The sequence below is a fragment of the Lithobates pipiens genome, unplaced genomic scaffold, assembly GCF_037356315.1.
Source record: "Lithobates pipiens isolate NorthernLeopardFrog02 unplaced genomic scaffold, aLitPip1_a1.2 Scaffold_18, whole genome shotgun sequence".
NCBI lineage: Eukaryota > Metazoa > Chordata > Amphibia > Anura > Ranidae > Lithobates > Lithobates pipiens.
The window spans coordinates 131,347,341-131,372,266 of NW_027507758.1; the positions used below are offsets into that span (position 1 = coordinate 131,347,341).

General features: G+C 42.0%; 1 protein-coding gene across 4 annotated transcripts in view; it reads left to right on the plus strand.

Annotated features, from left to right (window-relative positions):
* Positions 1-368: 368 nt before the first annotated feature.
* ATL2 (atlastin GTPase 2) overlaps positions 369-24,926 on the plus strand; it is a 143,093-nt gene continuing 118,535 nt past the window's right edge. For 3 of the 4 annotated variants that reach the window (XM_077486127.1, XM_077486124.1, XM_077486123.1), the window contains exon 1: positions 369-530. In XM_077486127.1, coding sequence (XP_077342253.1) covers positions 449-530 — 82 coding nt within the window. In that variant the 5' untranslated portion in view covers positions 369-448. The remainder of the gene's footprint in view (positions 531-24,926) is intronic. The other variant, XM_077486128.1, reaches the window with a different exon arrangement.

A 24,926-nucleotide genomic window follows, 5' to 3' on the forward strand; every position in this document is an offset into this window, starting at 1 on the left:
TGGGACTTTTTTAAATGTAAGTTTATTTGTTCAACAAACTTGAATGGAGAAGCTGCAGAAAAGCATGTTTTTTATTTTTATTTTTGCTGTGATTTTACAGCGATTTGCGGATTTTAATCTGCTCCAACAACAAAATTGCCAAAAAAACTAATAAAAGCATAAAAAATGCAAAACGCACTGCAGAAACGGATCAAAAACAAAAATGCATAGGTGTGATTGAGGCCTGCAGGGGGTCTGGATGTTAGGATGACCCAGTGTAGATATGACATGACCCAGCTAAGAAACTGCCAATACAGAGCAGAGGACACAATCAGTACAGCGAGGCCTTCTGCGCATGCGCACAGCCAGCCGAGTCGGTCCCAGGACCCGGGAGCTTATCTCTGGACTGCGGAGACTGGGTGAAACGTCACAGGAGGGGGCGGGCCTAATTTCAAAACCAAGAGCCAAGATGGCGGAGAGAGGATCGCTGAGAAATAGGACTCGGCTCGATTCGAAGAGAAGCCGGGAAATGAATCACGTTGACGGGCCAGGTAGGAGCGCTTTGTATAGCAGAGGGCCGAATGGAGGATGGTTCCCGCTGGTAGGCGGAGACATGCTAGGCAGCTGTCACGGGCTTCTTGGCCGTATCGCCTCTCCTGTGCTGTGTGTATGTGGGGGGCACTGGGACGCTGAGAACGGTGCGCGCCTGTGGACGTCAGCTGGGCATTTGCTGCGGTTCTAAAAGGGTTAAGAGCGCGCTCGTGCGGCGAACCGATATGGGCCATTTGTTAGCCCGGGAGGTCACGTGACAGGCGCGCGCCTACCTATAGATGATGGCTGGGACCTATAGTGTGACAGTCCGGCCACGTGACCTGTCTTCACACCTGTCATCCCCTCCTCCACCTCTCCCGCTCTCCAATGAGGAGGGGCGGGCACCATAACAGATGTGAGCCTGGCACTGTGATTGGCCTGTACTGGTACTATGTACCCCGGGTATGTCTGCACCTCTGCCATATGGCAAACTCCTAGAGGATCAACCTGTACCATAGACTGCTGGTGATCTCCCCCACCTTCCACCTGACCCCCTCCCTACACTTGTCTGCATGGAGTTTGTTTGTCCCTCATGTTTTGTGACCCCCCCCCCCAGGTTCATCAATGAAAGTATGATTAAACTCTGCAAAAAATGCGACCTCTGGAAGATTAAGCCCCCCCCCCACAATACACACATGGCCAGACCATTTTTTGCGTTACTTTAGCTGACAATTGTGTGGTTGTGCGACATTGTACCCAAATAAAATGTAATTTTTTTTAATATATATATATATATATATATATATAAATATAAATTTTTTTTTTTTTTTTTTTTTTTGTTAAAAATACTTTCTGCTATATAACTTATCCAATAAAATTATTACATTTCTTCATAAATTTAGGCCGATATGTATTCTACATGGTTTTTGGTAGAAAATCCATTAAGCGTCTACAAACTATGGGATATATTTATGGATTTTTTTTTTTTTCTTCTTATCCTAGTAATGAGCAGCGATCAGTGACATAGCAGGGCTGCGATTATTGCGACGAACAATCTGACACTTTTTGTGGGAACCAGTGACATTAATAGTGATCAGTGCTAAAAAATATGCACTGTCACTGTACTAATGATACTGGCTGGGGAAGGGGTCGAACCTCAAGGACGCGCAAAGGGCTTAACTGTGTGTGTGTGTGTGTGTCTGTGTGTTTTTTTTTTTTTTTTTTTTTTTTTTTTACGTGCCACGTATACTAGGGGAAGAGATGAATTTTAGTCCTTGCTTTGAAGGAACACAGAATCCATCACTACCCCCCCCCCCCCCCCCCCCCAGCAGAAAAAAGATCTGCCTCTTTTACATAGGCAAAGCTCCATTCCTAGTCTCTGCCCGATGATCAGAGGGTGCCAGTGAGTGGACATCGAGTGCTGTCACCCACAGATTGGTTTTCTGCTGTGATTCCGGCACATGCCCCTGCAGGCCAGAAGTGCAGGATCACGTGTATAAATATGTGATACGGCACAGAGCTGCTGCCCTGTAGCAGTAACACCGCTATAGAGCGGTCAGCAAATGGTTTAATAGAAACCTGCTTTAAACCTTGGTTCATGGTAGTGCTGCCACAGCATGGTGTGGTTTTTGTAGTGCCACTGTATATTTTTCATTCTTAATGCATTTTTTTTCCTCCATTAAAATGGTTGTAAACTCTCTCCCACAAATTTGTCACATGTAAATCAGCATAAAAAAACCTAATGATTACTGCTTGTTATCTCCTTGCTTAGTATTGTTCTAATCCTTTTTATTCTTTAGAATGACGTCACTGAGCATGCCCAGATCTCCCCTGATTTATGGCACACTCTCTATGTACTTATCTATCTGTTATCAGGACTTCCTATGGCACAACACTGAAATCCCAGGAGGCTGCATAATCATTCAGAGCTTCCTCCTACACACCATGTGACATCACCATGCAGTGTAAACCTGGCCATTACTGCAGTCTTATCAGCTTCGATAAGACTGACAAAGGCAAAACTTAGACAATCGGCACAAGTAAATACTATGAAATAAAACGTTGGCTATGAACAGGGAAGCAGGGTTGCCATAGAAACATTGGATTGAGAAGGAGGCTTGGTTAACAGTACAGGAAGTGCTCAGTGTAAGGGCGGAAATACACTCCACTGTGGACTCAGAAAACAATACTTAAGATGGTGCTGCCTAAACCCTGGAAACAAGTTTTTTTAATGTTTCTTTAAACAGTAAGTAATATGCGATTTGGGCTGGATTACAGTGGCTATAGTTTGATAATTATTATAATGGGACTAAATGAAAAGAAGCATCAGAGTGGGAGAGTTTACTTCCTCTTTAAAGTCTATGGGCCAAAATCAGGCTGTAACTGCAACCAAATCCCTATACAGCAGTGGCTTTTTATATGTTGGATCACAGGTGTCTTGCAAAGTGGGCGTTCATGCTCCAGCTGTATGAGCTCCTCATTATTAATGTGAGCTTCCCTCCATCTGCGTGCGTTGTGTTAAAAATACAGACAGGCTGCATTTTTTTTTTTTTTCACGTCTCTGTTGTACCGCGTGTCTCTGCACCGCTGTGGTGGAAAGAAATTAATGAAATGTTATTTTTGTGACATTTCAATGAAGTAAACAAAAAAATAAAAGGAAATGAAAGTTTCCTTGTTTTGTAACAGTACAAGACACAGCCGCTACACAGCTGACTTAGAACCCCCAAACAAAAGATCTGTGTGTGCGCAGAAACGACTTTTTTTTTTATTTTTATGCTCCAATTTACGATTAAAATCGATTTATTTTTTTTGTTTTTAGGCGAGGCCACAGCTCCGGCCTAAAAACTCCTGCCTGGTGGTGGAAAAAAATAAAAATAATCAATTTGCTGAAAATTTGAATCAATTTGACCTCAACTCGATTCAAATAGATTTTTTTTTTTCCCCAGCCCTAGTTCAGGGATATTGATGTACTGTACTTGTGACTGCTGGCCAGACTCTTGCAGAAGAGGCTTGGGGAACCGGTCGCACAGATAAAGGAAATATACGCAGGCCTGGGTAGAACATACAAACTCCATGCAGCTACAACCCCCAGCATTACACTAGGGGCTTTTTCACACCATATTAATTAAGCTTTATTGATCTGCATAGATCAGCACAAAACAATTGTGTTCTGTGTAGGGCTGCAACTAACGATTATTTTCATAATTGATTAGTTGGCCGATTATTGTTTTCGATTAATCGGTTAATAACCTTTAAAAAAAAAAAAAAAGTGGGTCAAATTGATCATTTTCAACCACAGTGACAGGAAAATTTGGAAATAGTAGAAAACTTCTTAGTCAAAGGAATTTTCAGACAGTTTATGTGGTTTGCATTCAGAAATTGCATTCATTTTAAAAACGGAATGTTAAAAACAAGTGAAAATTTCAAACAAAATTCTTTCATTCAACGAATGTACAAAGATTTTTCGTCTGAATATTCTCATCTGAAAATTGATCCATATGGCCAGCATAAGGCTCGGTATACACCTATGCAGTTTGCTTTTGATCTGTTTCTGCAGTGCTTTTTGCTGTACGTTTTTGATTTTTGCGCACGTGATTTTACTGCAATTTACATCTTTGCATTTTATTTTTTTTATTTTTTGGGGCAGATAAAAAAACACAAATTGATGCAAAAATGCATTGCATTCTTTTCTGCAGCTTCTCCATTGAAGTATTTTGAACCAATAACGCACCATTTTGCGTTAAAAGTCCCTGACCCTTTCAGATGTGAACGTGTCCCATAGGAAACCATGTAAATGAACTGTAGTGCTTTTCTGCAAAAAGCACCAACACATAGATGTGAACCAGATCTAAGATGTTTACTAACATAATGGGGTTTAAAAAACAAAAATTAGATCTTGATAGTAGAAAAAAGCAGATAATCACTACTGTAAGGGGTTCATTTTTTTACCTTAGAACAGTGAAAGTAATATTTACAGTAGTGATTATTTGCTCTTTTTGTACTATAAAGTGCTAATTTTGTTTATTTTTTTTTTACCCCATTGTTTTACTGACTGATTAATCGATTAGTTGTTGATTTAATCGATTAGTTGTTTCAGCCCTAGTTCTGTGGGCCCTGTTCACATCATAATGCTGCGATGACCTGCATACAAATGGCGCGTGTCTGCATTTTTATGTAGCATGATACTGCTTGCTCCTGCATTGGCAGTGAAATGCATAATTTTGAATGCAGCTTGGTCTTTCAATACATTTATGTAAAGAAATAAGTAAATTGAGCAATGTGTTGCAACAACTCATTACACATATACACAACACACACAGGTGTGCAAGCATCTTTGCCTTGTTCACATGGGGCCTACGATGACATAGTTTCTGTGTCCCAATATTTAAATCTTTGTGTGTACGGGTCCATGAACTTACGCTGTCTGCGTTCAGGGACCCGCACCCACGCAGATGTCTTATTGGGACACGGCGGCTGTGTCCCCGTGCAGCTGTTGTCTTAATAGACATCAATGGGACTGCCTGCACAGACATGCAAGTAACCCCTGTGTGAATAAATGCAGGCTTGTGGTATTGTGCGTCCTGTGTGAATGAGGCCTTAGCGTGCATGCTAGTGTGAAAGGGCCTAAGTGTTGTGTCTTTGGAATGACTTCCAGTTAGTTCCCCTGACTGACATACACAGCTTAGTAACACTTGTCATCCTGAAAGACGTGTGGGACAGCTGCAGCTACAATGACAGTGATCTGCAGTTGTCATGCTGCCTATCTGTTTTACCATATTTAAGATGTCATTTCTGTATGTACGGTATGAGCAGATGTAGAATCCTTAATATTGAATCTCCTTAAATATTTCCTTAAATATTGATTCTATGTAGTAAAAGAAATGTGACCTCTAGAAGTGTCAGCAAATGTTGTCAGGTGCCATTGAGGATATACATTGGAAGCAAAAATAGAGCTTTTCTGTAACCCAGGGCAGGGATGAGGATTGTAGTTCATTCACCCCCCCCCCCCCCCCCCCCCACATGGTTAGAACTAAACACTGTCACTGTGCTTCCCATTGCCATGTGCTGCTTATTAATGTGAAGGAAATGGCATGCAGACATAACTAGTTCAGTTTATTGATTTGCGTATAGACACATGGCAAGACTTATTACTGGAAAGGAATGCAGTAGAACACCTGTGTGCCAAACAGCATCTAAATATTTTTCTGCTAACAGATCTATTTTGAAATGAAAGGAATGTTAATGCTAAAGCCTAACTCCAGCCAAGTTTTTTTCAGTTTTGGATAGAAAAGCAAAAGGCGCTATTTGCCAGATTTTTATTTCTGTTTTGTGACCCTGTTGAGGTTTTTTCCTTTTCCTTTTTTTTTATTTTTTATTTATTTTTTATTTTTTTTTCCCTTTCCAGCCCTATGATGCTTATACAAGAAATGATGGGTAGAATTGTCACCAAAAATAGACAAACAGTAAAACTAAGTAGTATTAGATTTTTCTTAAGGTGGAACTGTGCCCAAAGGAGCTTTAACCCAATCCTCAGCTGACCTGCGTAGCTCCATGTACTATGCAGCTGCTGATCCTTAAAGCGGAGTTCTTGTGCTTATCAAAAGTAAGCGGCTACAAAAAAGAACACACTCGCTTGTCTCGCAATCCAGCGACGTGACCGCCTGAACCCTCGGTTCTCTCCCTCGCCTCTCCCCAGCATCACAAGTGTGGGAACCTGACTGTGACAGCTTGCAGCTTCACAGCCAGGTGTACATGCGTGCGTCGCCCTGCGGCTCTTCAATTGATTGGCATTCTTCTGGGACCTGTGACAGGTCCCAGAAGATTGCAGGGAGGGGGGGGGGAGAACTTCTGCTTGAGTCGCCTAGGCGGCCCCAGCACAAATGGGGAGCTGGGTGCCTGTCAAATTCTCTCCCCCCCCCCCCCCCCAAGAAAAAAATGACTCCTAATGGGGCATACCAGGTTGTTAGGAGGGTGTTAGCAGAAAGTTGTGCTGACCTATGAGCGCTTGCCATCATGACCATCAGGATAGATACTCTAGAGCTGCGTATGGATTCCTTTCAGCTGCTATGTGCAATGAGGTCTGGCCAAAGATTTTTTATTTTTTTTTTGTAAAATCTTTATTTTGAAACAGTTTAACAGAAAAATACACTTGAGTATACATTAGACAGGTGTGTCGGGACCAAAATCAAGACAAATAAATTGTATGAAACAATGACACCCATAGAATCTTTCCAGGTGACCGAGAGTTGGCGGGTTAAATCGGACACATGAGTCAAGCGGTCGACTTGTAATTAATGCCTGTAGTGTCTCTTGCCTATTCTAGTTTCCCCGAGCTAGGGCCCTGCCCCAGGATGCCTCTGATTTCAAGGGAGGGGGCAGGTCGGAGCCTGATCCCCCCCCCCCCCCCCCCCTTCATGCATGGGGTCGGGGAGGCATGGGACCGTCCCCCGACGGCTGCCCAGGAGAGGGGGGCCAAATCGCCTCCAGCTACCTCTCCCGAACATCCCCCGGGGGTGAAACGGGCCCGCAGCATCAGTAAGGGCCCCTCCCTGGCCAAAGATATTAGAAGTTTGTTTACGTTATTTTTTGCATTGACTAGGCCTTCTATCAACCTGTTGGCTTTTTTTGTTTTTAAACAGAAAACTACTTATTGGGTTTTTAAGGTTTTTAAAAGTCCTGTGCTTAAAGCAGGTATTGCAGGCATATTTCTTTAATTGGCCATTAAACCCTCCTGTATAAATGTCTAATTTATTGTTGTATGACTAATAGGGGCCTTTTCAATGTCCAGACAGTGTGGATATTGGTCTGGATGAAAGCATGTGTGTGTGGGGCAGTAATGGAGAACCTTGGCACTCCAGATGTTTTGGAACTACATTTCCCATGATGCTCATCTACACTGCAGAGTGCAAGAGAATCATGGGAAATGTAGTTCCAAAACATCTGGGGTGCCAAGGTTCGCCATCACTGGTGTAGGGCATACCCCAGGAATCTGGGGAAGCGAAACCACTAGTAAGAAAGGGAAACTAAATGCGCGTTTTTTTTTTTTTTTTTTTTTGTGTTTTATTCGCTAAATGGGTATCGCAAGCACTATGCTGTTGGCAGGACTCTAAAGCTGGATTCCAAATTTCTTTTCACTAGAACTGAATGATCAATCACAGCATAGATCATACTTCTGTACCATGTTGCTCTGTTGTCTGTGGATTCTCTGATATTCTGGGTTTAGTTGTGGCTTTGTATCATGTGACACTGCTGATGGACTCTGCCCCTTCCACAGCCCTTCCACAGCCCCTTCCTGCAGCAGATGGACTCTAGAACACTTGCTTTTGCAGATGATGTAACTTCCTTCACAGCTCTGATGGGGGTGAGATTAAATACATCCTATTGGCATTCAATCCCGCCCAGTCGCACCTACAGGAAGAGTCCAAACCTCCCAAGTCCTGCCTTACAGATCACAGCATTATTCAAGAAGAAAACTCCTTCATACATCGTTCTGAAAGCTAGCTCTGCTGCTGCGGGGCAGGATTGAATCAATCACACTTTGGAGTCAATCCTGCCTAGTCAGTGATTTTAAAGTCACGCATGTGTGTGTCCTTATTTTTAAAGGGGGGGGGGGGGGGGGAAAACAAAAACCGCATTATACTTACCTGCCCTGTGGTTTTGCACAGCAGCCTGTATCCTACTCTTCCCGGGTCCCTCTTGGGCTCTCCTAGCCTCTCCCTCCTGATGAGTGCCACAACAGCAAGCAGCTTGCTATGGGGGCACCTGAGCCGAGCTGCAGCTCGATATGTCCATTCAGATACAGAGCCCCGGCTAGGCCCAGCCCCCTCTTCTCATTGGCTCTCTGACTTTGATAGCAATGGGAGCCAATGGTGTCTCAACCAATGAGGAGGAGAGTCCCAGGCAGCTGTCTTTTGTGCAACATTGCTGGATAGAGATGGAGCGCAGGTAAGTATTAAGGGGCTGAGGGGACTGCTGCACACAGGTTTTTTTTATCTTCATGCATGAAGATAAAAAAAAACCTGCCTTTACAATCACTGTAAATGGGCCGTCCAGTGTGAACAGGGAAATTTCCACCTCCCAGATCCCTGCTCTCTGTGAAGTGATTAATTTACATATTAATGAAGACCCTTTATAATGCCTTTCCTTTATTGTCTTGCAGTAACCCATTATTCTTTGGCATGCTGCAAGACAGGAATGACACACGAGGAGGTATGACGCAATTATACCTTTAACCACCCAAATGCATGAAGGCCCAGAAATGCCCACAATGACCCTAGAACCCACCTACATCAACTCCCACACCTGGTACAAGTGACTCCCATAGCCTTCCCTGAAGCTACAGAGGCTCAAAGGATCATGAGACATGTAGTATTAGGACTGGAAAAGCAAGTCATCAGGAAGTCGGAGATTGTTGAAATTCAGCTAGGAGTAGTGACACCACAGACATGGTATACAGCTAAAGGAGGTAAGTTGTACACAATCTGACACTGGCGTTATGATTCAGTTACATGCACAATGCAGCCGTTGTTTTGTGGTGGAAAAGCTGGAGTTCTTCTTTAAGTATCCAGCTGTTAAAGAGGAAGTAAACCCTGATGGGTTTTACTTCCTTTTTTGCTCGCTGCTGCAGCCTGCAAATGAAAAGCATACTAGCCCATTATGTGCCACTTGCCTGAAAAAGAATCCAGCGATGTCCCCTGTGTGGGAAGCGTCCATCTTCTGGCCCTCTGATTTGCTGGAGCCGTGTGACATCACCTGCGACTATCGGCACAGGCTAGGGAAGAAACAGCGTTTAGTTTCTTCCCCGCACATGCACCGCAGAAACTTTCCGTGGGCTACAAGTGAAATATCTTCTAAATGGCGCACATTTAGGAGATGTCTCCACTAGGGCTGAAACGATTAATCGATATTATCGATTAGTTGGTCCGCACCATGCGATCCGCAGAGCGGGCCACGGCCTTAGGAAAGGCAGTGGCTTCGGCCTAGCTCCGGAGCTGGCGGCCATCTTGGTACACGCGGCAGCGAGCTGCGTGCTGGGGGTGACGTTCAGCCTGTGTCAGCCCAAGTGAAGGAATTCTGGAGGAGTCACGCTGGATGCCTTACCTGCCCTCATTCAAAACTTTTTATGCAGGTACCACTACATTTATTACCTAATAACTAACTACTATCTATTAGATAGGATTAGATAATAACGAACTACTATCTATGCCTTTCCACTTGCTTGGCACAGCCACATTGTTGATTTAAATAAAAAGGTACAACACTATCTCTTCCCCCCCCCCACCCAATAAAATGCAGCTTATGACAAGCATAAAAACATAGCATATCACTGACGATTTGCGCCAATAGGCATCCCGGGACTCATAACGGCGGTCTGTTTGGAGGAACTTTGATCGGTGTTGAGCTCGGCGCAAATCATCAGTGATATGCTGACTATGTTTTTATGCTTGTAATAAGCTGCATTTTATTGGGGGGGAGATAGTGTTCTACCTTTTATTTAAATAATGTGGCTGTGGGGGGCGGGGATAGTGTTTTTTTTTTTTTTTTTGCGGATCCGAAAATTGATCCGTGACTGATGCGAGGAACGATCCGATCCGTGAGTTTTTTGATCCGTTGCACCCCTAGTCTGCACCTTCCCCCCCCCCCCCCCCCGCCGGTCCGTTAGAATCCTGTGTATCCTCCTGTGTCCTACGCATGCACCACGTCCATGACCACGCAGCTACGCCTGCTTGCATTCTCCACCCAGCTGACGTCCCGCCAGCAACGCGCCTGCGCTGCTTTCGGCTCCTCCCCCCCTCTACCCAGCAGCCTTCCGATAGACCCGCCGCAGAGCGCAGGAGCGTTAAGCCGCTGCCGTGATTGGAGGGTGTGCTCTGCACATGCGTGCATCCATTTCCCGGCTTTGGGGTGCCTTTTCGCTCCATTTGGAGGAGTCGGCCGAGTCACGTGTGGCGGGTCCGGACAGACTCCGGTCCACACCACCTCGGCACACAGAGGAGGAGCCGCTGTCACCATGAAGGGGTGAGAAAACCCGAGACACCGGCAGGGGGGAGAGGAGCACTGAGAGGAGGTGGGGCAGATACTGGAGGGGACACGTGTGTGTATGTGTGTATATATTTCTCCCCTTTTGCATTTTTTTTTTTATCCGATTAATCGGCCGATTAATCGATTATGAAAATAATCGTTAGTTTCAGCCCTAGTCTCCACTACCTATAGGTAAGCCTAGAATAATTGCTCATCTATAGGTAGAAGTCCAAAAAGTGGGTTTACAACCACTTTAACCTTTCACATGATCTCAAGGAAGTTCAAAATGGAAAAAAATTGGTTACAGAAAACCCGTCAGAAGGATGGAAGCGGAGTAGCTGGCTTTAAGGTATGTTATCCTGATCCTGACTTCACTATTTGTGCTGAGTCACAGAGATGGGATAAACTTGCAGCCACTAAAGTCTAAGGTCTGAACTCATTCTGTGTGCTGTTTTTTCAGGTCAGTATCTCCTTGGTGATGCCAAAGACTGACAACTTTAAATTCTTAAAAAAAAAAAAAAATCGCACTTCTCATTTTTATCCTCAAGTCCACGTGTGTGATATAAATATATATACACAAACATGTAATACTTAACTGACCTGTGCATGGGTTTTACACGGAGCAGCTTGGGTCCCATGCTGGGGCTCCTCTCTCCTACCAGGTCCCCCCAGTTTGCTCTGGGGACACCCAAGCAGGAGCACTCCCGACTTGCGGCTCTGTGTCCATTCACACATGGAGCCACGGCTGCATGAAGGTAAAAAATGTTGTGCCTTTACAACCACTTTAAGTTTTGTTCTTGCTTACAGCCAGTGAGGTTGATCTGTTGAGCTACAATGAATATAGGCTGAAGGCAGTCACCATATGAAGTTTTTTATTTTTATTTTCTTCTGTCTCTCTTGGTATTTAGCACCAAATGCATTAGTGTGTAATGGTGTGTATCCCATTATCTTTGAAAAGAGTGGTGGAGGTCTGTTTTGCAGCTGCTTTTCTTTCATTTAAAGAATGCAATGCATTATGTCACAGTAGCAATAAATGGCAGAGAGGCCAGAAGGGGTCATGCGAGTGGTGCAACTTTTCTCAGTAGCAGCGGCTGCTAACTCTCACAGCACTGGATGATGGCTGCTCAGGGCAGTATCTGGGGACTCTGAAGGAAGCAGTGCAGGGACAAATTTTACCAAAAGCAGTCACCTTCAGGTAATGGGATTACACGTAATGAATGTATGTGGTGCTGTATCTGACAGTAAAAGAAAACAAAAAATGTAAGCTTTAATTTTGGTCATCTTCCGTTGATGTTGAGTTGGTCTGTTAATGGTGTCATCCCATATTTTAAAGTTCAAGCTCAACCAAACTTTTTGAGTGAGCAAATGTTAGAGATCCTGATAAGCTTTTATTATTTTCTCTAACTCTGCTGGGGGAATTTTCCCTAAAGAGATTTACACGTGGTTCTAAATCCCCCCCCCCTTTTTCTCTTAAGTCCAACCTGTGTTTTGAATCGTGCTCCAGAGGCTACTGACAGGCAGTAAGGAAGAGAGGCAACACCTCACCGCCTGTTTAAACCCCATTTTTGCTCGCAAACATGTTGTGGTGCATTTGCTTTCCCATGTATTTCAATGTTATGGTGTTTGGTGAGCTTGTCAATCGCTACATGTCGGGTACACTTTTGCCTTTTGTAGATTGATCCCATTTTTCATTGTTCCGGTGATGCCCTTTGCATTGCAAAGAAAAGGTCTCGAGAAACACAGATGGCAGTAAAAAAAACAGAGGTTCTAACCCTATTCTTTCCAAACAAAAGCAAATAAAACACATTTTTGTCTGTCTGCATTTGGACTTAACATGTCTATTTTAGGAACACACACACACACACACACACACACACACACACACACACACACACACACACACACACACACACACACACACACACACACACACACACACACACACACACACACACACACACACACACACACACACACACACACACACACACATATATATATATATATATATATATATATATATATATATATATATATACACACACACATACTTGTCCCCGGCCCCCCCCCTGTATGGTTCTTTCACATTTTGGTGTTTTCGTGTGTTAAACCATATGATAAGGGCAAAGTGTGGATTGTTGACATCTGTATCCTTTCACACAGCAAGCAGTCTCAGTATTGCACATTTTGTATTAGGAAGAATCCGTTCATTGAGCATGTTAAAGTGTCAAGATGTTTAAAATTTCTCCCAGAATAATCCCTAAAGTTGGGTGGCTTTGAAACTATACAAATGGGTACAGTGGATATAAAAAGTCAACACACCCCTGTTAAAATGTAAGGTTTCTGTGATGTAAAAACAAATGAGATAAAAATAATTTCAGAACTTTTCCACCTTTTTTAATGTAACCTATGAACTGGACAACTCAATTGAAAAACAAAATTAAATCTTTAAGGCCTCGTGCACATTGCTGCTGGTAAACGGATGTTTAGGCTGCGTTTTCAAGCGTTTTTTGCGGTGTTTGTTACCGCGATTTGCCGCGATTCTGTGCAGGGCAAAAGGTCACCAATGTTAAAAGAAGAAAAACGCCCAAATCTGCTCAATTCGAGCGACAAAAAAGGGTCTGGAACTAGTTTGAGCTTCAGGCGTTCGGCTTCAGGTGACATGTAGTGGAGATGTGAACCATCTCCATTGAGAATAATAGAATTTTTCCCCTCTAGCGTTTTGTAGCTTCAGGCTTCAAGCTACAAAACCCTCAGGTGTGAATGGGGTCTCAGGAGCAGTTGGGCATTTTTTTTTTTTTTCCGCTGCCCCTGAACACTCCTCTGTTATCTTATCAGTACACAGGGTTATTTATAGGCAGTTTATGTTTACAGGCATTTGGCGTTTCAAATGCCTCTGAACGCAGTAACTCGCATTTAGCAGTGTTTCTTCAGACCTTTTTTAATTTTTTTTTTTTTATATATATATATATTTTTTTTTTCCCCAAATGCTTCTCAATGCAAACATGGCTAAATGCACATTTTTAGACGCCAGTTTCTAGCTGTCAAGTTAAATAGTTCAGGAGAGGTTAAACATCCTGTGTACATGAAGCCTTACGGGGAGAAGTAAAAAAGAAAAAAACTAAAATAATATGGTTGAATAACCTCTTATACACCGATCGTGTGTGAGGAGGAGATTGCGGTAACATCTCGTTACCGCATACAGTGTACACCAATCACACTTATTGCCCCCCCAATAAAGAGGACCTGTCACCACCCCTCATAGTACCTGTCAATCACAGTCCATCAGAGTACCTGTCCCGGCCCATCTGAGTACCCGAGTACCTGTCCCGGCCCATCTGAGTACCCAAATACCAGTCACCAAACCATCAGAGTACCTGTCACAGTCCATCTGTGTACCCGAGTACCTGTCACAGTCCATCTGTGTACCCGAGTACCTGTCACAGTCCATCTGTGTACCCGAGTACCTGTCACAGTCCATCTGTGTACCCGAGTACCTGTCACAGTCCATCTGTGTACCCGAGTACCTGTCACAGTCCATCTGTGTACCCGAGTACCTGTCACAGTCCATCTGTGTACCCGAGTACCTGTCACAGTCCATCTGTGTACCCGAGTACCTGTCCTTCAGAGTACCCAAATACCAGTCACCAAACCATCAAAGTACCCAAATACCAGTCACCAAACCATCAAAGTACCCAAATACCAGTCACCAGTCACCAGGCAATCAGAGTACCCAAATACCAGTCACCAGTCACCAGGCAATCAGAGTACCCGAGTACCTGTCACCAGGCCATCAGAGTACCCGAGTACCTATTTGCAGCCCATGTCTCATAGAATATACGTTGGGGTGTTTGCTTTCCAAAATGGGGTCATTTTGTGGGTAATTTCACTGTCCTGGTGGTCCAGGACCTTCAAAAGTGTGATGGGTAGGAATGAAATGAGATGTGTCATTTATGCTCCTAGAACGCCTGAACGTACTACTTCAATGTTCGGCCTCTCTAAGTGGCCAGGCTGTGTAAAAGTCCTACACATGTGGTATCGCCATACTCGGGAAGAGTAGCAGAATGTATTTTGGGGTGTAATTTTTGCTATATACATGCTATGTGTTAGAAATATCTTATAAATTGACAATTTTGTGTGTAAAAAAAAAAAAAAAAAAAAAAAAAAAAAAAATGCGTTTTAATTTTTTTCCACATATTCTAAAAACTTCTGGAAAAAAATTAACCATTCAAAAGACTCATTATGCCTCACAGATTATACGTTGGGGTGTTTGCTTTCCAAAATGGGGTCATTTTATGGGAAATTCCATTGTCCTGGTACTCCAGGGCCTTCAAAAGTGTAATAGGTGGTTGAGAAATGAGATGCGTCATTTTTGCTCGTAGAACGTCTGAAGGTACTACATCAATGTTGGTGCTCTGTATGTGGCCAGGCTGTGTAAAAGTCTCACACGTGGTATCGCCGTACTCGGGAAGAGTAGCAGAATGTATTTTGGGGTGTAATTTGTTGTATGCATATGCTGTGTGTGAGAAATAACCTGATAATATGACAATTTAGTAAAAAAAAATAAAAAAATCTTCATTTTGCACAGAATTGTGGGAAAAAATGACAACTTAAAAAAACTCACCACTACTTACTTAATACCTTGGGATGTCTACTTTGTAAAAAGGGGTCATTTGGGGGGTATTTGTACTTTCCTGACTTGTTAGTGTCTCAAGAAATGAGGTACACCTGATGTACTGAAGGCCTCATCAGAAGTGATCAATTTTCAGTGATTGGCACCATCGTTTGTAGACTCTATAACTTTCACAAAGACCAAATAATATATACTAATGTGGGTTATTTTTACCAAAGATATGTAGCAGTATAAATTTTAGCCAAAATTTATGAAGAAAAATTACTAATTAGCAAAAATTTATGACAGAAACCAATAAAAATGCATTTTTTTTTCACAAAATTTACGTTTTATTTATAGCACAAAAAATAAAAAAACTCCTAGTGATTAAATACCACTAAAAGAGAGCTCTATTTGTGTGGAAAAAAGGACGCAAGTTTCATATGGATACAGTGTTGGATGACTGAGTAATTGTCATTCAAACTGTGAGAGCGCTGAAAGCTGAAAATTGGTCTGGTCAGGAAGGGGGTGTAACTGCACTGTATTGAGGTGGTTAAAAGGTATCAGCCAGGAGAAGGGTACAAAAGAATTTCTAAGGCATTAGATATACCAGTGAAGACAGTCATCAAGTGGAGAAAATCTGGCATAACAGTGACATTACCAAGAACCAGATGCATACAGCAACATTAATGGAGCTGCAGGAATATCTGCCAAGTACTGGCTGTGTGGTACATGTGACAACAATCTCCCGTATTTTTAATATGTCTGGGCTATGGGGGTAGAGTGGCAAGACTGAAGCCTTTTTTTTTTTTTTTTTTTTTTTTTTTTTAGAAAAACATCCAAGCCCAGATAAATTTTGCAAAAACACATCTGGAGTTTCCCAAAAGCATGTGATAGATGTGTTTTTATGGTCTGATGAAACCAAGGTTGAACATTTTGGCCATAATTCCAAAAGATATGTTTGCAAAAACACTGCACATCACCAACTGAACACCATACCCACAGTGAAGCATGGTGGTGGCAGCATTATGCTTTGGGGCTGTTTTTCTTCACCTTAGTCGAGGTAGAGGGAATTATGAACGTTTCCAAATACCAGTCAATATTGGCACAAAACCTTCAGGGTTCTGCTAGAAAGCTGAACATGAAGAGGAACTTCATCTTTCAGCATGACAACAACCCAACCCATACATCCAAATCAACAAAAGAATGGCTTCACCAGAAGAAGATTAACGTTTTGGAATGGCCCAGCTAGAGCCCAGACCTGAATCCGATTGAAAATCTGTGGGGAGATCTGAAGAGGGCCGTGCACAGGAGATGCCCTCACAATCTGACAGATTTGGAGTGTTGCAAAGAAACTAATTTAAGAGAAGCCATAACAGTTTCAGGGGTATCTGGGCATGCAGTCAGACCCACAGGGAACAATTTCCTATAGAGCAATCAAATATTTCAAATACTGTGCAGAACAGCATGCAGTACAAAGGGCAATACATATGTAAGCTCGCTGGGTCTGTGCAATGTTTTTGCAAAGAGTGGGCAAATATTGCCAAGTCAAAATGTGCCATGCTGATAGTCTCGTACCCAAAAAGACTGAGTGCTGTAATAAAATCAAAAGGTGCTTCAACAAACTATTAGTTTAGGGAGGTGATCACTTATGCAACCATAATACATTTATTTAAACTTCCCTCCACCTAAAATTTTAGTTTGTTGTTCAACTGAGTTGTACAGTCTGTAGGTCACATTAAAAGGTGGAAAAAAAAAAAATCTGAAGTTTACCTTTGAAATTCTATTTCTAAACGTTACAATACCTTACTAAAGAAGCTGAGGGTAAAGGTGATGGACTGGCCAAGCAGGTCACCAGACCTAAACTCTATAGAGCATCTGTGGGGCATCCTCAAACAGAAGGTGGAGGAGAGAAAGGTCTCTAACATCCACAGTCTCAGTGATGTCATGAAGGAGTGGAAGAGGACTCCAGTGGCAACCTGTGAAGCTCTGGTGAACACCATGCCCAAGAGGGTTAAGGCAGTGCTGGAAAATAATGGTGGCCACACAATATTATATATGAAAAGATATAATAAAATATTTCCAAAAATGTGAGGTGTGTGTGTGTGTGTGTGTGTGTAAAAAGATTATATATATATATATATAATTTTTAGATGGTTTTGGTAAATCTGAAGGAAAGTTCTATAATGTAGGGACAGCCTAACTTCAGCTTGTTCAATTAAGCTTTGACAATAAGGCTCCATGCACACTGGAGCTCATAAACTGCAGTTTATTGGAGTTTGGGTGTTTTTTTTTTTTTTTATTTTTTTTTTTTTAAAGCCCATAAACTCCACTCTGTTAGCCTATGTGTCCATGCACACATGGACGTTTTTTAGCTTTAATGAGCAGTGGAGTTTATGGGCTTTTTTCTGAACGCCAGAAATTTGCGTTCAAAGTGCCGTTTTTCACCGCCAAAAAACGGCAAACGCTCATAAACATGCGTTAATTAGTGTTCGGCATTCTATTTTTAAATGCATTGTGGGATTTTTGGAATGTCCTCTGTGTATTTTTATAAAAAACGCTCAAACGCTAGTATAAAACGCTGTTAAAAAAAGCAGGTTTTTCAACCAGCGTTTTCTGCCAGCAATCTGGCGTCCAGAAAAAGCTTTTTTGAGCTTCAGTGTGCATGGAGCCTAAGACCTAGAAGCTGATTGGTTTCAGTGCAGAGCTGCACCAGATTTTGCGCACTCCAGTTTTTATTTTTTTAAGTACATGACCCCCAAGAATCTGGAAATGTCTATTTAAAGTGAACTCTCCATATATTTTGTATTGAAAACCAGTGGAGCCCTGAGATGGTAGCATTTTGTGCTGTCATTGGCTCCCTAGTGTATTTTCCATAGGAAATATATGGAGAAGAGCCGTATATGTTCTGTGGGAACAATGAAGGAAAGGACTTGGGAGTGTTCCTCACACTGTTACAGGGAATGGAAGTGATCGTGGTTTAAAAAAAAAAAAAAAAAAACACCCTCGCAGGAGTGAAGTGCTGTCCTCAGTGTGTTTTTGTAAATTTCCTTTCTGCATTTATATTCCATGTCATTGCTGAGGTATCTTTTTATAGGTCGTTTATTGCATCAGATGTTATTTGTAAGGTGTTATGCCGCTCCATGCCATGTGACATGGATCACAAAGTGATTTGAAAAGAAATCAAAACATTACAAATCTTGTATAAACGTTGCCTGTATACCAACTCTTAAAGAAATACGGTCGTTTTTTTGTTTCTCTTTAACCACCTAAGGACCAAGCCTCTTTTTGACACTTGTTTACAAGTTAAAATCCTTTAATTTTCTACCCAAAAAAAAAAAAATGTAGAACCCCCAAGTACACACACTTTATTCTCTAGGTTGTCTGGGGAAAAAAAGAAATAAAGTGTGTACTTGGGGGTTCTAAATTTTTTTTTTTTTTTTTTTTTAATGGCGGTCATTGCAATACTTTCTCACACTGTATTTGTGCAGCGGTCTTACAAGCTCACGTTTTTGGGAAAAAGTACACTCGTCTTTTTTTAACCAAAAAAAACAGTAAAAGTTAGCACAATTTTTTATTTATTTTTATTTTCATTATTGTGAAAGATAATGTTACGCCGAGTTAATTGATACCCAACATGTCACGTTTCAAAATTGTGCCTGCTCGTTAAATGGCGACAAACTTTGGCACTTAATAAATCTCCATTGGCGACGTTTAAAAATTTCTACAGGTTACCAGTTTTGAGTTAGAGGAGGTCTAGAGATGGCGTGAGATGTGAGCAATAATTCTAACGATCGCAGTGATGCCTCAAATGTGTGGTTTGACACTGCAGGCGCAACTTGCCTATGCGTTTGCTTCTGCACGCAAGCTTGACTGTTTGGGGAGTTTGTATTTTTTATTTTTTTTATTTAAAAAAAAAATTTGGGTCACTTTTATTCATATTACAAAGAATGTAAACATCCCTTGTAATAGGGGAAAAAAAGCATGATAGGACCTCCTTAAATGTGAGCTCAGGGGTCAAAGACCTTTACAAAAAAAATAAAAATTGAAATGTCATTTAAAAACCCTTTTTTTTTTTTTTTTTTTTTTTTTTTTTTTTTTTAAGAGCAGACGTCTCTTCCACCCTCCAATGCTATGGAGCCGAGCAGGGGCCATCTTTCCCTCACTCGGCATCCAGGCAGTGAGGGGAGTGGACGCGATTATCTCCTCCGCTAAGCAGCGGGGATGACGGGAGCATGGGGGGAGGGGGGCCCTCTCCTGCCACTGATAAGTGATCTCGTGGCAAATCTGCACTCAAGACCAATTTTTATTTTAAAGAGAAGCCAACACTGTTCCTGAAAATACCGGGGGTTATGTGACAGCTGCTGCCATAATGGTGTTTGGCATCAAAGTATTGACATTTCGGATACAGCGATTTGCATGAAGTGGTTAATCTGTAATGTCAGGACGTATGTACTGTGTCTGTCTTTATGTGCTAAAAATGGATTGTATATTTGCATGAATTTGGTCTGCAACTACTGTGTTCTTGGTCTATCCATGACGTTAATAAACCTCAAACCTGAATATTTATTTAAGAAAGTAAAAATGAGTTTTGGATTTCTTAAAATATCTACGTGTGCGCAATTATTGGACAACTATTGGTGTTATTATTATAATTAGAATTATTCAACTAAATGGAAAACGACAAACCTTTTCCCATCCCAATGGTTTATTATTCTCGCATAATAAACATTTCTGACATTTAAACATATTATCAGTGACCAATATAGCCACCTTTTTTCAATAAGTCATAAGCCTTCCATTCATGAAGTCTGCCAGTTTCTTGATCTGTTCACGATCAACGTTTTGTTCAGCAGCTACCACAGCCTCCCGGACACTGTTCAGAGAGGTGTACTGTTTTCCTTCACTGTGTAAATCTCCAATTTTAAGAAGGGCCCACAAGTTCTCTATAGGGTTTAGTTTAAATGAGGAAGGGGGAGGGGCATGTCATTCTTCCATCTTTATGGGCTAGCCATGCAGTGGAGTACTTTAATGCATGCGATGGAGCATTGTCCTGCATACATATCATGGTTGGCTTGAAAGATGCAGACTTTTTCCTGCTTGAAGAAAGTGTCTTCTAAAAATTGCCAGTAGGTTTGAGAGTTGTGTGTTTTTTTTTATTTTTTTATTTTTTTATTTTTTGTTATTATTATTATTATTAATAAATATATATATATATATATATATATATATATATATATATATATATATATATATATATATATATATATATATATATATATATATATATATATATATATATATATATATATATATATATATATATATATATATATATATATTTTTTTTTTTTTTTTAGTCCATCTTTTAACCCAAAAAGGACCAACTGGCTCCTCTTTATTCCAGCCCATACCCGTGCCCCACCTGCACATTGCTGGCATCTTAGTTGAAGTGGAGCTCTGTGCTTGTTGCTGATCCAGCCACATGCTATTTTTTATTTTTGTGGAACATTAAAAGTCCCCATTTTATTCCCCCCCACCCCCCCCCCCCCCACCCCTAGATGTTGAGGTTGGTGGAAAATGTCTTTGTAGGCAGTTGACTTCTGCTCCTGCTTTTTTGTGTAGATCCCCTAGAACCTGTCTTGATACAAATTTCCATAATTGCTGTAATTCTAATATTGTGGCTAATATTCACTCACATGTCCAAAATCATATTGCTTAAAGCTTGGACAGCTGAAGGTGCCTTCAAAAGGTATTTCACTTGTATGTCCTTCCAAGAAGAGGCACTTGAGCAAATTATCAGGTCATTGGACGAAAGGTTTTACTTTCACAAAGGGAGATTCCAGAAAACACTCTCCTTTTTAAGGCTTGTTGTGTGTTTTATTTTTAAGCAAAAAAAAAATAAAAAATCAAGCATGTTATACTTTCCTGCTCTGTGCCCCCACAGCAAGCAGCTTGCTATGAGGGCATCCGAGCCAAGCCCCTGCTCAGTGTGTCCATTCAGACACTGAGCTGCAGCCCAGCCCTACCCCCTCCTGATTGGCTCCTGCTGCTGTCAAAGCAAGTAAACTAATGATGTCCCGGACAAGCAAGTCTCTTGTACAACATTTCTGAATAGAGATGGGCTCAGGTAAGTATTAGGGGGGCTGCTGCACACGGAAGGTTTTTTATCTTAATGCATAGAATGCATTATGATTAAAAAAAAAAAAACCTTCTGCCTTTACAACCACTTTGTTTTTTTCCCCTTATATTAAAATGCTTGGGGCTTATGCCATCTGGCCCCAAAGCCCTCTTTACATCCAAAGGGATGCCCTCACTCCTAAAATTGAGCAACTTCTGTTTGCCTCTCCCTGGGACACAAAAGTCCCAGAACTGTGGCTTCAAAAGGGTACGAAATTAGAGTTCAGATCTCTGCCCCCCTCACCGCTTTCTTCTTTCAAATCAACCAAGAACAGTAAGCCCCTGTACACACGGTCGGAGATTCTGCCAACCAAATCCGTCGGATTTTGTCCGTCGGATTTTGTCCGTCGGATTTTGTCCGTCGGATTTTGTCCGTCGGATCTTGTCCGAAACTGTTGCTTACACACGGTCGGACTAAGTTGTCGAAAAATCCGATCATTCAGAACGTGATGACGTAATTTCGTTACGATGGGACTACATTCAGGCTAGTAGCCAATAGCTTTGATGTAGGAATTTGATCTGAGCATGCGTGGCACTTGGTCCGATCAAAATTCTCTACACATGATCGGAGTATGTCCGATCGAACCAGTTGGTTGGGAAATATTTCCAACATGTTGGAAAATTGGGTCCGACGGATATTCAGACGGAATCAGTCCGATGCATACCACACACAGTCGGATTATCCGACGACACGGTCCAATAGGACACATTCCGACTGATTCTCCGACCGTGTGTACAAGGGCTTAGACTTGCAAAAGGCCTTGAACCACTGTGTCTCGGGGGTTTTGTAATGCCAGGACCTCCACAAAACATGTTCAATGGTTTCTACTCAAATCTGTTCCTGATATCAAAGCCCAACAGGGATATTGCCGCATTTTGGACCTTAAATCTTCCACCAGAACCCCTCAAACTCCAGAACTTCATATGGATTCTACCAGGTCAATAATTGCCTCTTTTTGGACAAGAGGAATACCTGGCATCAGTGGATTTTTTTTTTTTTTTTTTTTTCTTTTTCAAAAATCCCTATCTGCATTTTCCCATTTACGCCCTCCATCTGCACTTTCTGGCTTTGCAATAGCAGAAAATCACTTCCAATTTGTTGCGCTGCTTTTCGACCTATCCTCTGCTGCCAGACTGTTAATAGTCATGGTACCTTAGCTGGCCCTGGTCACTCGGGGCATTAATGTTCTGGGCCATCTAGACTTTCTTCTGAAGGACCCATCTCCCCCCTTTCAGTCATCGGAATAGTTCCATAGGACAATTCAGATTCTCTAGGCTTTCAAGAGGGTGATCCAAATTATTTAAAAAAATAAAAAAAAAAAACATTTTCAAACCTTCTGTAAGAGTCCATGTTCAAGAATGGAGACCTGTGAGATTTTCCATGAGAGTTCTAGGCTTGGTAGCCTCCTTCAAGGGCAGTGCCTTTTCATCTAAATCTACTCAAGAACACGCTCAAAAAAACCTTTTGTTGGCATGGAAGAAGCAGGCTTTGTTTCATAACTTACCGATGCTCCTATGCAGCAAAGCAAGAACTTGCTTATCTTGGTGAGTCGCCACCCCAGCACTAACGGTGTGGAAGTCCTTCCTCCACCAACGCTGGAAAGTTCTTGCAACAGATGAGTGTTTCAATCTTTTGATAGTTCAATGGGCATGGTCAAGACTATAAACTATGTTCCCGCCATCATCCTGGAGCTCAGGGCAGTTAGGTTGTCCCTGTAAACTAAGGTCTCACATGGGGTAGGGTGTTTTTGAACAGGTCACATGACCTGAATGCTCTCCTCCACCTCCTGGCATATAGAACCTCTCAAAGGGCCAGGAGGCAGTGGCGGGGAGTGGTTGAAATAGAGAATTTACAGGTAAGCCAAAACTCCTTATTTCTGACTGTGCTTTTGGAGTGTTCCCCCCTTACTTCCTGTCTGTTAAAACGTCAGCAGGAGAGGAAGTGGTGGTAAACTTCTCTAGCGGAGCCCTAATGGGAGCAATAAAAGCCTGACAGTGGTTTTAGCCCTTCCCATCTATCCAAAAACTGAGTGACTTTGCTGGATCGATACCTAAACACAAAAAAGGTTTTTTATTAGCACTAAAAGCTGCTAACTGACATTGCATGCTGCTAAATGCTGAACTGGAGATGTGAAAAATCCTAATTTGCATTGGTGTTCCACTTACACTGCAAGCGTTAAATACTCCTTTTCTGCCTGAGGTACCAGTAAAAAGTACTTTTAATCATCTCCCTAGCTTCCCAGGCAGTCAACATTCTCCACTTCCCTCAGACATCTTAAGTTGTAGGCAGGCCTTTGCAGTCTTCACTTACAATGCTGCACTACTACTGATGTGATGATATTGGGACTGCAGTTGCTGAATGGAGAGAATAGGCTTCAGGGTCCAGACGCATTCTGGAGTGAGGGATAAGGTGTGAAACTTTTTTCCTGGTACCCTAGGTAGAAACAAACCATTTAAAGTTAAGGTTCCTCAGTCTGTGAACAAAAAATGTAAAAATCAGCAGCTATATGTGCATTCTGACCGGAAATGGGAGTGGGTACCTGTCAAAACAAGCTACCTCCCAAATATTGGCGAGAAGAGGGAAGGAGGAGAAAAAGCGGAACTTCTCCCTTTTGGGTGAAAGTCCACTTTAACCTTTTGCAGTGCATAGGGAAACCTCACTGCAAAGGTAGTTTAAGTGGTTATACAACTACAAACTTAGTGCAAGCACAGAAAAGTGACTACAGTGATGTGCAAGAAAAAACCCCCATACTGTAAGATTCTGAAAACTTTTACAGATTCTTCTGCGTTTACCCACAGTAACCATATTGCCCACATTTCTGAGATGAGAAAGAGGGACCCCTTTAAAACTCAAAGTAAGTAGACAAAGGACAAACCCCTAACACATCCTAGAAGGATATGCAAAAAATGATTGGCTAAACCCATAAGAGTTTCTATTCACCACTATTTTTTCTTCATGTGAGCTTAAAAAACACAGCACAATCAGAGGTTGGATGAAAGGCTCAGAGGTGTATTTAGAAAAAAAATGTGCATAGCAATTCGCCCAATGCAGTATTTTCTATTGTAGCCTCCCTGGCGGTATTCCTGAGTCTGGCTCGGGGTAAGATTTAAATACCATAAGCGGTATTCCCTGGATGCGCTGGATGCATGGAGGGGTTTACTTACCTTGTCCCCTGTCTCCCGATGTGATCAGCGAACCGTCGTCCGCTCAATCTGTCACATTGCCGGGCTCCGTTCCCTGCGAGCTTTGCGACGCACAGGGACAGAGTTCGGCACCAAATTCGTAAAGTAAAATACACAGTATAGATACAGTAATATTACAGTACTGCATCAAATAATTACACATCCCCTTTGTCCCTAGTGGTTTCTCCAGTGTCCTGCATACAGTTTTATATTATAAATACTGTTCTTTATACCAGGAAACTGGAGATTGTCCATAGCAATCAAAAAGTGTCCGTATACATCAAAAGTGGTTATTAGACCAGCTACAAAACAGCGATAATAAATTAGAATCACTCGCAGAATTGAGCGATGGTGATTTGTGGGGAAATTCATCACCAAACACTAAAAATAATGACGGCGACAATTCTGCAACTCAGCACATT